The 16,646-nt window shown below is 33.6% G+C and overlaps 1 protein-coding gene across 3 annotated transcripts in view; it reads left to right on the top strand.

Annotated features, from left to right (window-relative positions):
• Window positions 1–16,646, top strand: part of ADGRA1 (adhesion G protein-coupled receptor A1) — a 277,279-nt gene that overhangs the window by 138,198 nt on the left and 122,435 nt on the right. For 2 of the 3 annotated variants that reach the window (XM_055813568.1, XM_027788935.2), the window contains 4 exons: window positions 3,007–3,205; window positions 4,515–4,664; window positions 7,723–7,884; window positions 12,464–12,679. In XM_055813568.1, the coding sequence (XP_055669543.1) occupies window positions 3,007–3,205; window positions 4,515–4,664; window positions 7,723–7,884; window positions 12,464–12,679 (727 nt within the window). Of the gene's footprint in view, window positions 1–3,006; window positions 3,206–4,514; window positions 4,665–7,722; window positions 7,885–12,463; window positions 12,680–16,646 lie in introns of those variants that run through there. The other variant, XM_013300462.3, reaches the window with a different exon arrangement.

Below are 16,646 nucleotides of genomic sequence, written 5' to 3'. Positions count from 1 at the left end.
AGTACTTTTCTAACCTGTTCCAGTTCTGCTGATTTTGTTCAGCTGCGATTAGATGTAACAAATAGTATAAAACTGTTAGTAAAATATTTCACTGAAGAGAATCAAAATAGCGAGTAAAACTACTTAGTAAAACAAATAGGTCATTTCAGATAAGCTTAAGGACACACATAGTTCCACCAAAAATTTCACATGATTAGAAAACACGTCTCTCCTGCTATCTGAATCTTAGAATCTGCGCAATTTTGTTGACTAGATGTAATTTTCATTTAACTTTTATTTAAATATGCTGGGGTTTTTTTATTTTATTTTAATCTTCATAAACTGAAGAAAAAGCTAAGGATTCTGTGGAATTTGATATTGTTTTCAGTTAGCTCTAAAATACTTCAGTGATATGCATAGATCTCTTAAAATATAATTACCTTCTCGACAACAAGATAAATGTATGATGGCATTCCCATTGAGAAATCAAGAATGTAATTGTTACTGAGTGAATTACAATAAAAATTCAGCTCCAATTGCTCATGAAAGGAAAAGTAGACAAGAAAGGAAGCTTCTTTTAAACGCTAGAACTTTTTGCAAATACTTCTGACCTGAAAGGTCTCTCTTCATTTTTAAGTTACCTTTAATGCTTTTTCAAAGGCCTTTTGCTACGATTTCTTGTGTTTGAATAAAAGTAAAGGAATGAGTTAGAAAGAAATGGAGAAACCAACTCAATCTGTTTTCTCTTTACTACAAAGCTATCTTATTACGTGTTAACCTCAGTTCCAGTGAGTATACCACATTTGCTGAGCGTATATTTATATACCTATTTAATCCATACATATGGATTAAAATCCATCAGAGAACTTTAACAATCTCAGCTGTAGATTTTTTTTGTCATCACAAAAACTGCCATTGTGTTTTCTCATAGTGGACATACGTAAATGTATTTTAATTAGTTCTTTTAAAATATATATACTTCTTATCAGATAACACATACTGAATCTTTTAGATGACAACTTTATGAAGTTCATGTTCTTGCCATAAAATGACATCCTTTTCTTCATAAATAAGTATATATGAATTCTGCAGACTGCACAACCTAACACCAGGGGAATTTTTGTCATTTTGTGTAAATCAAAAGAACAGGAGAGCACATTTCCCTCCCTATTGATCATCTTTCTGGAAATCCATATAAATTTATTTTTAAAATGTATATCAAAAAGATGCTGAGTCCATAAGTTCTTCTGGAATTTGAGGGAATGGGTTTAAAATTATAGAGAATTTATCAGGTACAAACTCAGCATTAGCACTTGAAATTGTTCCAAGGATTTATCCTCAGAGATTCAGCTATCACACCAGTAATTTTTCTTAAAAAGTCTTTGAAGTTTTGGTAACGTATTGAGTATGTAAGTACAAAGAGTTAAACCACAAAAGCAAAGCTAGAAAGAACAGTGCTTTTATTGGGCAAAAAGAGGAAAAAAGCATCAACTGTCAGGGAACTGTGGTTATTTCAGTTGACCAGCCTAGGTGGTATTTATAATTGCACAACTGCAGTAAGAATTAGGCACTGTGAATGTGAGTCAAAATGAAATGGCCTTCTGTACTGAGTTTTTCTCTATGATGGCCATATTTTGCTCATTTTTGATTTTCCGGCTTCTAAGATAATTCTGAAATGCAAATGGTAATGTTGTTATGTCCTATCATTCCTATTCATAAAGGCCAGATTGTGCTACCTCTGCTAATTCTAGTTTCAGAATTATCTCTTTAGTTTTACTTTTGAGGTAAGTTGCTACTCAGCCTGGGCCAAATGCATTAGTGAAAATGTTTCACTAAAAATAATATTTCAGCATAGAGGCAAAAGGAGAATATACTACTGTACATATTTTGATTTTTTGTGAAGCTCCTTTCATGGTTCATTTCACGTCAACTGTTTTTACATCACAAAATGGATTTATTCCAGTGACAATTAGCTATGACATATAAAAGTATTTTTCTTCTGAACTTTCCTTTGTTTGAAATGAGAAAAACTTACATAGCCCAAAACCTGTCCACATGTTATGTAACAATGCCCAGATGGACATCCCCTGTGTAACTAAGTGGGGTTAATAAGTGTGTTTGAGCAAAGGTTAATTGTCAAGGTGTGGCTTCACGGGCAGGCAGAATATTTTTGTGATTGATTGGGTTCAGTCATTACATCAGTGCAGTTAAAAAGCCACATCCTTTCCAGACATGCTGAGTTGCTGATGATACGCTTCTGTTTTTCTTTGATTTCTCCCAATTACCTGATCCTGCTATGTCCATACTAGTCAGGAAATGACAATGGATTTGGTATCAAAAGAAATAGATCCCAGTTATGCTGTTCTAGAGAATGCAGCAGATATACAGAAAAAGAGTATTGTGTAATAGACTCATGAGCTAAATAGAATAATTCTGGCTGCTCTTGATTTGCAGTGTGTTTTCAAAGACTGTTTTGGAATCACACTACATAAGTCATATATACCTAAATAGTTATTTTTTGAGGCCTAGTTCTTTCCTCCTCCATGAGATGTAAACTCTGCTGAAGTGTTGTTTATTGGTTTCTGATACATTCAGGGATTTTTGCTTTTTGGGTGGTGAAGAAAGCTTTGTAATGGTGGATCAAAATGCAAAGATTGTCAGGGACATTTTGAGCATTTACCTTTTACAGCATTTAGTAACAAGGTTTTGGGGTTTTTTGCTTTATGGACTTAACTGCTCTGCTTTGTGCATTCTGCAAAGATGAAAGTAGGGAAAATGCCATCCATTTTTTTCCTCAACACCAAATACCTTTCTGGAATTAATGCAGAATTAATGTGTGCCCAGCCATATGAACCTGTATAATTTTGACATATTCCAAGGAAACAAAGTAATTTATTATACAATATAATGAGGTAAAATTTAAAATAGCCTTTTTTCTCATATGTTCTGTATATTGTTGCTATATTGTAAGTTGCCTTCAAATAAGAAGTTTCATGTTGTAATTTTATACTATCATGTTGTTCCTAGATGGCCCAAAACTTTGGCTGGGATAACTGCTTACCATCCCTGTCTCCAGTATTCATTTAACTCCATTGCCTTTCACAATGGCGCAGAAGAGTCTAAGGCATGGCGTAAATGTAATCGAACTGGACATTGGGATGAAGAAAACTATTCTGAATGTCCTTATTCACAAGAAGTAACTCAAGTTCTTCATGCTTTTAGTCAGGTAACGTTATGAAATCCAGGGCTTGCTTTCTCTAGTACTGATTTTATTGAATAGCTCACAAGCAATGTCTCTTCAGCCACAAGTTTGGGATAGCTGGAGTTTTAACAGAATGTTTTACTGTAACAAAAATGTGTGTGGTTGGTAATTGAAATAGTAGTAGGAACAAGACACAATATTTATTGCTTCTTTTTTTTTTTTTGTGCCTGGAGCCTAGATGACCATTAGTAATGCTGGGAGGGTCATCAGTGCTTCACTTCAGTTCCTTCTTTATCTTCCCCTCATGCATTTTTATCAGAAAGTTGTAAGTCCTGTATCAGAGTTTTGTCAGCTGAAGTGCCTTTCCTCATTGCCATTGTCCAGAATATATTTAAAAGACTACAGAAATAAAGCCTACTTTTGGATGTCTTTTTGATGTCTTCCAAAAATGCAGTGGATTCTTATGGATAAGTAAATGAGAGAATGAGATAAAAAGTAAATAGATAGAAATTAATGAGAAAGAGCTTAACAGGGAACAGCATGGAGGATGGTACCGACCTGTAACTTCCATACTAACTATTATAACTTTCAGTTTCCTTGGTAATTTCTTCCCAGTCCGTAGTGCTAGATAACACCACAGGAATTTTGTTTTCAGAAGTGTTCATATTTAAATAATAATAATTACTATGTTAAGACAGCCAGCGCGATTATAGGATAAAAAAATAATTAGGAAGATTTCTAGAATCCAGTCCATTCTCCTGTAAGCAATTAGGTTAGGCCAGGTTTCTCAGGGCTTCAATCACTCAGTTCTTTAAAACCTGTGAGGATGGAGGCTGCATAACCTCTGGGGGTAACCTGTACAAATGGCTGACTATCCTCATGGCAGAAAAGATTTTCTTCATAACTAGTCTGAACTTTCAACTTTCTACCATTGTCCCTTTTTCTCCCACCATGCACCACTGTATATAAGAACCCTCACTGATACTGTTGTCGTGATGGTCTAAAGACACAGGGAAGACAAGGTTAGTAGCCTTTATTTTAAGGTACAATGTTTTATGAGGCAGGTTAGTTACAGTCTAGAAAAGGTAGACAAAAATCCTCAAAATTCGTTGGCCTGTTGTGATGATGTTTTTAGATAACAGCAATGAAATCTAAGACCTAATACTGAAGATGCATTCATATACCCTTGAAATTTATGTCCGTGGTACTTGTGATGCATATAAATCTGTGTGACATTACAGCAAACATTATACAAATGGATGTAATCTCCAATTTTTAAAACAGAATGAAGCTAGCTGATTTATTACACCTAACAATTCTGATGTATTTTCAGATGCACATCAATTTGACAACCGTTCTTGAATTTTCCCGCCAGCTGATAGCCTACACAAGAGGTGCTTCCCACTTTGCGGATAAAATGGATGTAATATATTTGGCTTATATAATGGAAAAGTTAATTGTCTTCGTGGATGAAGTTGAAAATGTAAGATATCTTCTCTATGCTGAAAAGTATCACTTAGAAGTGAAGTCTTCACATACGTCTCTGTTGTTCATGTGTGCAGACACACAGTGAAGAGTAGCTTCAAAAAGTGATGGCTGGTACTCTCATTGTAAACGTTCTGCACAGACTGTGATATGTTTCTTTATGCCAAAAAGGAAAACTAAGCTGACTCATCGTATTGACAAAGGCATTGCTGCTTAGGAATCAAAACTGGTTTTCAATAAGCCACTTCTTTAATTTTCTTTTTAATTTTAATTTCTACTATGTCTAAAATCTTCAAATAAACTCAAGGTGCCTCTCCATCTGGCCACCAGAGTTACACATGCTTCTTCTGTTTTCTCCATTTCATCAGGAGGTTTTCCCTGAGTTTGGAGAGCATGTATTACTTCATGTGAAGAGAAGATAATGTGTCTTTAAGTGCAACTTTTTACAGAAACTTTTAGCATAATGTATGGCATTTTTACAGGGAAATCTAATCATAGAGTTATGCAAACCCTATGGGAAAAATAGGTTTATACAGACAACAGCAATGTTCATCAGAGTTTTTACTGTTAATTTTCAGGGTAACTGCATGCATAAACTTTTTATAACCTATAATTTTTGTGCACATGATAGCTATAGTTAAAACATTTGTTTTCTTTTGGTTTGGCAATGTTCATTCCTTTCTGGCTCTGGGGATTGCAACAGTTAACATTTTAGTGCCAATTTGAGAAAGCCTCCAACTTTAATTTCATCATTCTATGCCAGACCTAAAGTGTATTATTAAGTGCTCTCCAATAATCAGGTTTCAAAGCTATAACTGTATTTTGGCTTGAAGTCCTGATAAGATCTTCCTGCTTTCTGACAAAACAAAAATTTACCATCCAGAAGAAACAGCTGAATTTACCACAAAGCCTCCTCTTTATTCTTCTAGCCTCCAATGCATTATCCATTAAAACTGAGCACCATCTCTAACGTTTTAATTTATTTCTTCCACCTTGCAAATACATTTCAGTTTCTGATTTTTGGTATCAAAACATCTCCATCCTCCACCACTTATCCCTAAGCTTTTACTTTGTAACGCCCTATTCTTTTCATAATTTAGAACATTTCTCCTAATTTGTTTCTGTTTCCTTCCATTTTTAACTTGACACTTTTTCCTCTCTCTAAGTTCCTCATTCATTGAGCTCTTTACTAACAGCCATTTCTTAACTTTCACTCATAAGGTACAACAATACGTGTGAAGTTAAAGTGTCAGTAGTTTCACACATGAGGCTGCACTCATGCAATTAGAAATAGGTTGAACTTTATTTAATACAAGGCAACATAGGAACAAAGGTATATTAATCTGGAATTGACCAGCAGCTGAAACTACAGTTGTAGAAAACCACTGAAAATTAATGAAAATACATTCACAGAGTTTTTTTGTGATTTATCAAAATAATTTAAAAAACATTTTAGCTAAACTAGTATGCTTTCTGTACATCCTCTCTTGGGAGTGCCTCTCCCAGTTAGCACAGTATTATTTATTTTTATACAAGTTAGTGGTACTTTTTCCTATCTGATGATTCACCTCTCAAACAAGAGAGCTTCAACAGCTGCATTTGGGACATATTTGCAATATACTACAAATTTTTACCAGAAAGATGTACACGTATTAGCCCAGATTTTTGTAGTTTTTAATGCCATGCCTTTACTCTTCATTAATGCATTTGATTACATTAAAAAAAATTTCTTCTTTTTCTTATTTTTCTTCTTTTGTATATTTATAGACTATTGTTCTGCCCTCAGTAAGTTACTGCTAAGCTGACTGGTGTATACTTTAATCGTTTCTCATAAATCACTCCAGTCTTTTAATGTGTTTTATTATTATTCATTGTGTCAATAACTCTGTCACGTTGTCAAAAGCCATCGAGAATTATCTAGTAATTATGTTCTCAAAAATAGATCAAATATTTCAGAAAGTCACATAAAATTTCACATATATTCTCATTATTTCTGTGTTGTTGCATGCATGTGAAATTTATGTATTCTTATTGAAAATGCAGCACTAACTTAGTCATTCCTTAAACCTTTTTCATCATTGCTGAATTTCTTTTTTCCTTCCCACTGAATTGTCTGTGTATTTGCCTTATTTTTCTATTTCTATTAGTTTGACATCTTAGCCTCTTGAACTTTTCTTTAGCTGTATTTCTCTCAATCATTTTTTGTGGTTCTATACACCTTTTTATTCAGATTTCTTTGTGACAACCTTGTATATCTCTGGCATGTTTCGCCTTCAAAAATAATGGTAATGTGGTAATGCTATAATTTTGAAATATCAGTCCAATTAGGTTTTAACTTTTTAAAAAGTAAATATTTTAATTTCAATTTGAAATAATCACTAAAAAATATACAATGGTGTTTATTCTTTCTAAATGTAATATGCTAATAAAAATTTGAAACTCACTGTCATACAAAAATCTGCAAAATGTTATCTGGCAAAACAAAGATTTTTATCACTTTGGGTTAGCCACAAGAGTGAATTGAAACATCCAAAGCTATAAGCCCACACTTTCTGTATAGCCAATGAGATGATGTTGGTTTGTATCAGCACCCGAGTTATATCTCGAATTTACCCCACTATGTGTGTAACAAAAATGTCTTTCAAATATATTTTCCATCTTTCACACACACACAAACACCCCACACACCCAAGGTCCTGTGATGAAACTTGAAACAGTTCTTTAGGAATCCATGGAAAATTTTAATTAGTTTAAGAAAGAGGGTGATAGTTTTGGCGTTCAATTTATTGCCCAATGAGAGATTCCATTTTTGTGGTGTATCTAGAAGACAAGCTATAAAATTATAATAAAAAAACTTTTCCTTTAAGTGAGTTGCACTTTTCTTGGTCTTTGTTTTTCTTTCAATTTAATTTTCTTAATAAAATCAAAATTGTCTTTGAATGATGGTTACCAAGAGAAATAAAGTGCCTGCTTTCACTTATACTCTTGTATGCTCTCTTCCTGGTTTTGTGAGTTTCGCAGACAATACATTTTTTGGTTTTTTATTTCTTTTCCAGATTGGAGATGCTCTTATTGAAATTGCCAGCAATATAATGTTGGTTGATGATCATGTGTTGTGGATGGCTCAAAAGGAAGACAAAGCCTGCACTAGGATTGTACGATGTGTGGAACATATTGCAAGTCAAATGCTGACCAGCAATATTCAAGTTATATCAAAGGTATTTCATAAGATTACAAAGCTTTTTGTCAGAATTTACTTTTAAAATGTCATTTTTCTTCACAACTTTTACAAAAAAATACTATATAGAGAAGCAAGATTGTGTAAGCATAGCCAATTTACATAGATATGCTTGGATTCTGTGTTTGGGGTTTTTTTCCTTCTTCTTGTTTGGAAGACAAAAATATATTTTTACTATCACTGATGGTATATGAAAAGTAGTTTTTCTTGACTTTGACTCATTGCATTTATTCTTACAATAGACTGTTCACAAGACTATCTTGTGGTGTTACTGTTCACTCAGTTTCTATTGCTCCTGCCACTATAGTATATATGTTTATTTTGGAAGGTCTAAATTGTTTGAGTGAAATTTTTAATAAGAGAAAAGACAACATGCTCCCTTGTTGCCTGAGGATTTTAATATGCCTTTCAGAGACCCTTCTAGACAATACTTGTTTTAAAGCATTTAGAAAAATGATCAAAAAATATGTATCTTTTCATAAAGATTACTAATTTGTGGTTAGGTTTAGGTTTTTAGAAGTAAACTGTAGTAGTATGAAATAATTGTTCTTATTCCTTGGCCTCTACCTACATGAATTTGTCACTTAGATACTGAGGGTTGTCATCTGGGTACTGAGAAACCATCTTTTTTGCCAGTTTCAGTGTCTAAATAGCAGAAATGCATCTAAATCAGAAGCTTGAAACTTACAGTTTTAACTGTTTTAAAGCATTACTGCTCCTTGGGTTGGTTTGATTGATAGACTTTAAACAACCTTTATATTCTCAGCTGTCCACCACATTTACATGAACACACTATTTAAAAGTGAGTTCAGTGTTAGCTTCAATACAGCAATAAGGTATAGAAGTAAAAAAAAAAAAGAAAAAAAAGAATTATAGGCTGAGCTAAATAATATAGTGGCCTTAGTTCCTTCACTGTATAAGCAGACCTTCAAAAAATAGGCAAAAATACACTAGACTTTTTTCTAAAGGAAGTTTTTTATTTAATTCCCATTTACGTGAAAGAATCAAATTGCTAAAAGTGTTTATTTGTATTAAATAAATGGAGAAAATAATGTACCTTTTAGAAGTGTTTTGCAATGTGATACCTATGAGGGCTCAGTTGCTTTACACTTAAATTTCTTTTAAATGTCAAGTGCCAAAGGTCTTTTTTGTTGTTTTTTTTTTTCTCTCTTGCTTCTTGTCACTGCTTCATGAAGCTGTTGACATTACTGTAAACAATGATTTTGTGTACTCAGATGTAGATCTGTATTGCTAACCTTTTTACCATGCTTTGTCTTTTTGCTTCTTACAGTTTTCTGTACAGGAATTAGTTTACTGTTGAATGCAGTTTCTAAATAAAGCTGTGGAGTTTTTCTGGTATCATCTCATGCAATACCAAACACTTCTGTTTCTTCTGGATAGCAGCCAGAAAACTGTCTCACAGAAACTGCATCTGCTTTGTCTGTTTTAAACAACAGCAAATAAAACCCCCAAAGCTTAGGTAGTTGCTAGCTTATAGTACAATTCCTGAAAAAAAGGAATGTCTATAAACTGTGCCAGTCATGTAACATATGGATGACTGTGTTGCCTGTGCCCTGAAAAGCTACTTGGGAGCCATGACTGTTATTCCTACATTGTTTTTGGATGACAAATATGTTTTTCCAGTTCCATGAGGTTCTGGAATGACTAAATTTCAAGGTCAGAAAAACACCAGGATGGATACCTTTGTTTACATCTTCTTAAGCCACCCTTGCGGTCAAATGGCATACAAAACACACTGCAGGAAGAATGACCAGCAACAACTTTAAAATACTATATAATTTCATATATATATATATATATGTATTATATACATATTTCATATATATATATATGTATTAAAAATATGATATAGTTAACGTTTCATTACTATATCATACTATATCATTACTATATGGAGGAGCCTCAGCTTGACACTGGCCCAGAGGGGAGGGAACAGGAGCCCCCTCAGAGGCCCTGCGCCCAGCCAGAGAGGGGGGGAGTGCCCTGGGCAAATGGGAACTCCTGGGGTGGATCTGTACACCTCGGCACCCGGAACTAACTTCCCTTCAGTACTGTTCTGAGGCGCTGCTTCGCTCCTGCCTTTATTTAATTTCTGTGTACATGTCAGTTGTGCAGTTTGAGAAAGATGACTTCCCACTCATGATAAACCATCTCAAATGTCCTGTCTCAGGCGTGTGCACTAGTTTTAGAACCCGCCCCTGAAGAGTTTTCATTTCATTCTCCAGCCAATGAAACTGGGAGAATATTTTAGGCTAATTGCAAGGTGGCTTTTTGTTTGTGGTCTAGGTCTCTGCAGCCTTTGGCACTGATCTCAGCTTACCCAGGTAACAATCCCCTTGGGTTCTTCTGCTGAGTGGTGCTTTTATCTGAGGTTTAGGAAATGGTCACCAAATTACCATTTTCTGTGTCTGGACTGCTTAGAGACAAGAATAGCTTGTGGCTTTTCATAACATGTACCTGACTGTGGCTTGTTTCCATGGATAATTTTGTTCTGAGTTCATCTGTATCCATTTTGTAGCTTTGTGGCTCATTTTACAATCGTACATAATAATAATCCTACTTTTACCTTGCATTTTATCCATTTCTATATGCTGAGAATGCATGTTCACACTGTTTGAACACTGCCAGGCCTTTACAGGTATATTCTGGGAGTGGAAAACTCCAAGCATCTAAAGAATTTAATACTCAAAATTTAAAAAGTAGGGCTCACTGTTGTGAAATCACTTCAAACCTCATTACAATGTTATCTAGCAAACATCTTATTCACTATCACCTCACAAATGCATAACAGGGAACTAGTGTTATGCCCATTCTACAGCAGGAAACATGAAGCAATGAATAATTAAATGTTTTTTCTCAAGATTAAAGAAAGACTGTTACCACGCAGGACTTTTAACTGAGTCATGTAGCTTGATTCCTGTGATATTGATAACAGTATTCTTCAAGTAGTAAATTTTTTAACACCTTGAAAGGCTATCTACCTACCAATGGTACAAAAATTTATCCAGGTAAACCTAGTTTCAGGTTTTAGGATTTTTCAGTAAAGAGCCACTGGATTTTTAGAGACAAAAATTGTTTGATTCTTAACAGTCTTTGGCATTTTTATTCAAGTGTAGAAAAAGAATCACCTTCAAGCAAGGACAGAAGAGGTGGAAATTTAATCTGAAAAAGAGACGGTTTATGAATCTTGAAACAACTAAAAAGAATCTTTAAGCTACTTCTACTTTAAAAGTAATATATACATACATATATTACTTATATATAAAAAATACAAAAAGATGTACTGAAAGCTTCTGGATTTTGTCTAATTTTGACAAAAAAATAAAATAAACTGCTTAATGAGACTTCAGTATTTTCATTTTGGACGTATGCAGAATCATCAGTGACAGAAGAAGGTGCATTTAAAAACTGTTTCATAATTTCAAAAGAAGGCCAGCAAGTCATGCACTGTGTCTCATTCTAAGATTTATTTTTTTCTGGTACCATAACTTTTACAGTTAGGCTACCCTCTATCCTACTGTTCTTTTTTTAATGCAAAACATTTTATTTAGATTCATTTATTATAATGAATTAATGTGGTGATCTTCAGTGAAGTCATTTCTTGTCAGCAAGTTGTCCTAAATTCTGAAGGATTCACACCAATTTTTATCAAGTGGATTTAAGGTACTTCTTTATTGCTAGCTTGCATAACAGAAACCAAGTACAGTAATATAAACTGCCACATTTGTACATTTATTCTTTTGATAAATTTGCTAGTTTGTGGCTTGACTCTGGTATCTTTGCACTGCCATCAACGTGCAAAAAGCATACACTCACAGATCACTAAGCTATGCATAGAATCAAAAACCATATAGTTCAGTCAGTGTGGTACCAGTCTAAGCTAGTCAACCTGATTATGACAGGAGCTATTTACCTCATGCACAGGACTGTGCTGAAATGAATATTCTAGTTTAAGGATAGAGATGTATATATCTGCACCGTGCTATAATCCCCATCTAGACACATCACCTCACTAAAGGGTAGGCCGAAGACCTATAACATGGTGTTATATTGAAGAATATAGTCATGTTCAGTATTCTAATGGAACCAGATCTATAAAAAAACAATCCATCCATTCACCGATTAGCTAAGAAGCTTTCTGTTTCATTTCTGAGGTACAAAGCACCTACTTGTTAATTTTGTTAATAATTCCTATGACTGTTGTTGCTAGATCACTTTATAACTATAATGCTTTAAATCAGGATTGATTCCATTGAAGCTAATAATGACACGATTGCAAAACGGATATAATAATAACTGATGTAGCTGATAGAAACTGAGATATTCCTAAAGAAGATTAAGCAAACTCTGTATGCTGTTGTAGAATTCTAGATCAGTTTTTTTAATAAGTTCTGTTTTCTTTCTTACGCAAGTATGTATGGAAGTTTGTGCATGCACAATCCTTTATAAAGTATTTATAGTAAATACACAATGCACATATAATAATGCAATTATGCTTAATGAGTTAGCAATATATCTGCTTTTCAATGCTTTCCCAGGTATCTCTTAATATTGCTCTGGAGGCCTTTATGATCAAGCCATATAGTTTCACAGGAATGACTTGCACTGCCTTCCAGAAAATACCTGCAAATTCTGACAAGTCAGTGGTGCATGATTTGGGAAGCTGGGACACAAGTTACCATCCTGATCAATATTTGAATTTCAAGTGCAACACTGGCAATCTGAATGGTTCTTTGGTGAATTCTTCTACCAGAGTAAGTCAGTACGGTTGTGAATATAACAACTGTTTCATCATGTTTTCAGTAGTAACTTTAAGCAGAATACTGATTTGGAAAATGTATATTTTTTGTGTTGCTAGTAAACTGGTTAATACTTTCAATATGTAAGTGGCCTTAAACTGGTGTGTTGGGTGTAGCATATTTTGTTGTTCTAATGGATGTTCCATTAATGTGATCAGGCAGAATGCAGGAATGTAGGATGTAAGTGAAAGTGAGTAAATGTCATCTTTCTGTCTCTGGGTCCAGTTCTGCAAACTTTTCTATATGTCAGCAATCTCTTTAAAGTAATTTGGAAATATTTGTTTTAGTGAGGTGTTATCAGGGGATTTTACATAGCAAAAATGGTATTTTTTAGGGAAGTTACTTTTACTTCCACTAAATAATATTACATTCTCTTATCTTCTAAAACTTTATACAGAGGGAGTGTTACACTGGCATTTTTGAATAGTAATTGAAGATAAAACCGTAATAAATAAGCCTTTTAATAGAATGCAGTGTTATTATCAAATAATGAAGTGGAACAATTAAATTTTGATCTAGCAGGAAATGGAATTTTGCATTTGGCTGAGCATGTTATTAAATTTAAGTATTATAGAGCTGAATTGTTGTTATCCTTCAGCTGAATCTGTTTAATGGGCTTATTTCTTGAAATACTTACTATGACAAAATCATACTTTTCTGGACAATATTACTAGTTTATTGAATTAGAAAGTATTTTGATTGTAGTTGTTTTCTCTGCGGTACATTTTAATCTTCTGTATGGACTATGCAGTCAGTGTTATGGTAGTTTGTGCTCTCAGGATCTTCTGGTAAAAAGGAGTCATCCTAATAATGGAAGAATAGGTTACATTTGTTTCCTGCAATGGAGTTAATTTCTTCTGTGGACAGTGTTAACATGTCTATCTATAGGAAAGAGAAAGTTATAAAGAATTCTACCATAAATGCAAATTTCTCCTATCAGCATGTATATGTTAAACAAGTAGAGTAAGTTAGAATATTTGAAGCACCTTTCTAAAATGTTGACAGAATGTCACAATATAAAGTTATCATTAAAATCTTTCCTAATATATTTTGAACCTAGCTGACTTTATACAACATACAGAAGGGAAACTATTGACTACACAAAGAAGCTAGGAGAAAGAAGGTAAACTTATTACCATGCAAAGCAATTTTGAAGTATGTGATACATGTTCTGGTAGAATTAACTTTATTATGTGGATCACTAGTTATTGCCTGTACATGAATTTGTAAATATTACAACAGCACAATACAGGAGATTACAGATTCAGCCATATGTTAGTTTCATGGCTTTAGGTTTTAACACTAAGGTATACTCAGGTTTTAAATATGATGTGTGAAGGAACAGACCGAATACATTAACTTAATCCTGAAAAGCAAGATGTTTTCATACATTGTTCTCAAACTTTTAGGTAGGCACTCCTTTAATTTATTCTGGAATTAGTTGCATTTCTTTATGGTTTTGTCGAATGATCTGTAGAATTGTAGCAGATAACAGAAAGTGGAATTCTTTATCATCCACCACTAGCAAAATTATTTCTGTATTTGCTCAATGGAGGCAAACAGTAAACCTACTTGATTGTGCTATGCAAAGTTCAGGAAAATAAAGAATTTGTGATGGAGGTGGGAGCTGCTTGTTTTAGTTACCAATGTTTAGTCACCATAATCTAAATTAATATTATGTCTGACTTCAGAACTTCATCTTAGATGCTGAGTTTATTGGTAGAATCTTCCCCTGTTTAGCATAGGATTAATCATAAAGAAAAAATCTAATGGAAGTCACTAAGTTAAAAATGGTAATTACAAGTTTAATTTACTTCTAATAAAAATGTGAACAGCTGACCTTAAAAAGCTTATTAAAAGAGAATATTTATATATTTTTGTGCTTAAAAGTGTAGCTCTCTTCAAATGTGTAATATTGTAAATCATCTGCTCACTAAGCATAAACAATTGTTTATGCCATCTGTCTGTTGCTAACTAATTGCACTAATAAATTTAAAAAGTGACTCATGAAGCAATTTGTGGGAGAAGACTGAAATAGATCATCACACAGTATCTTAATAATACAATCAAAGCTTTTGTAGTTTATCCATAGTGATATTTCCTGGCAATGGTAGGAAGTTGATACAAATTTAGTCAATGATCTGGTGTACATAATTTAACCTGATCTGATTATTATGGAATAGAGAGCCCCCCAAAGGGGAAAAAATATTAAAAATTTAAATAGAAAATTAAAAAAAAAAACAACCAAAGAGTTAAAAAGAATAAACTTTGAAATCAACTTTGACAATTAAATAATTTAAAAGGCATTTAGAGAAGTTCAGGAGGTAACTCTTAAAATATACCTGTATCCACTTATGGTTGAAGTATATGGTAAGTCTTTTATAGACTAACTTGCAGTGTTTCCAGGTAATCTAAAGGAAAATATTCTTGCATTTTGATACATAATTTTTTATCTTTACATCTAATTCTGACTCTGTTGCCAGTAACCAATCAGAAAGGTTGAAAAGAATAATTTATCACTATTGCAGATCAAAGGTTTCCTCTGGTATGATTTAGACCAAGATGCCTTCTCTTAGATCCCATTTCTGCTGTTAGTAGGGAGATTTTCCTATCTGACTGGACTCTACTGGGTGAAAAAAATGATTGCTCAGCTATATCTTCTTAGTTTTTCATATGGTGGCTTGTATTTTGACACAGTGGTGGTTTTCATCTTTGCTTAGGCTTAAGGGCATCTTCCCAGCCTGGGACTCCAGACAGATCCTGTCACAGGAATGCTCCCAAGGCACAATACTATCCCATGACCTGGATGTAGTCTAAGAGTATCACAGTAATGACACACCAACAAGGCTGCTGTAACGTTTGAAGTTAGACAGTGTGAGAATAGCTTATGAAATTCTAGTGCTGTTCAGTATTAATCCAGTGTCTGGTTCCCATTTGATATCAGACCTGAAGCATGCTTTGAACATAATCTCTGTTCCAGCCTGAATCTGTAAACTATCTCCAGTGTGCAAAGATAATCAGCTATCCAGTTAACCATTCTTCTAACTTACTAAACTTACTTCAACATAAAAGGAATTTTTAAAGCTTCCATACTATCATAATCAAATATGTAGTTTATAGGGGGCTGTAGAGTCAATATTCATGCTTGGACTTTAAGGAACATATTTTAATAACATAATTTACAGTTTTGGCTTCATTAAAAACACTTGTCAAATAAAATTTCTTTTCCTCACTTTAATTGTTCTTCTGACACACAAATGAATTAGCAAGTTAAGTGTCAAAATTTCAATAATATGTATTTTCACATGTAATCCCTGACTTCGGAAATTTTAGTTCCTCATAATATTCTCCGTGCATTCCATATAACTTTTCAATTCAATTTATTTCTTGTATACTCTGAGCCAGACTGACCTTTTGATTTGTCAGGTTGTATTATAAGTGATGTCTGTGTGATAAAATGTTAAAAGTTATATTGGTACTATGATTGGTAGCAGACATGCTAACTACAAAACAAAGTTTAAAGTGCTTTCACAAAATCCTATGATTACTTGCTTATACCACTTTGAGACATTATAAAATTTTAGAAATATTCTTGTCTCAGATATTTACTGGAAAATATACAATCAGTATGTAAGGAAAGGTTTTTTCTTGCATAAAATAAATTTTGAATGTCAGAAAATACAAATAATGTATAAATAATAGCAAATTTATATGTAAATGTTAACAGGAATGCAGAAAAGAACTTGATGCAAAGATTTCCACCAACAAGTGACAAGGCATTTGGTATAGGATAAAGTACCAAGTTAAAAACCCAAAGGAATTGTGAAGGGGAGAGTCTGAAGGTGCAGAAAATAGGTTTTATAATGAAACTGCCTTTCCTACAATCCACTATGTGTGAGTTGACTATATGTGAAATGTTTGG

The sequence above is a fragment of the Falco peregrinus genome, chromosome 1 (genome assembly GCF_023634155.1).
Source record: "Falco peregrinus isolate bFalPer1 chromosome 1, bFalPer1.pri, whole genome shotgun sequence".
NCBI classification, from domain to species: domain Eukaryota; kingdom Metazoa; phylum Chordata; class Aves; order Falconiformes; family Falconidae; genus Falco; species Falco peregrinus.
The sequence above is the reverse complement of the archived record's forward strand: the minus strand, read 5'-3'. Positions and strand labels throughout refer to the sequence as shown.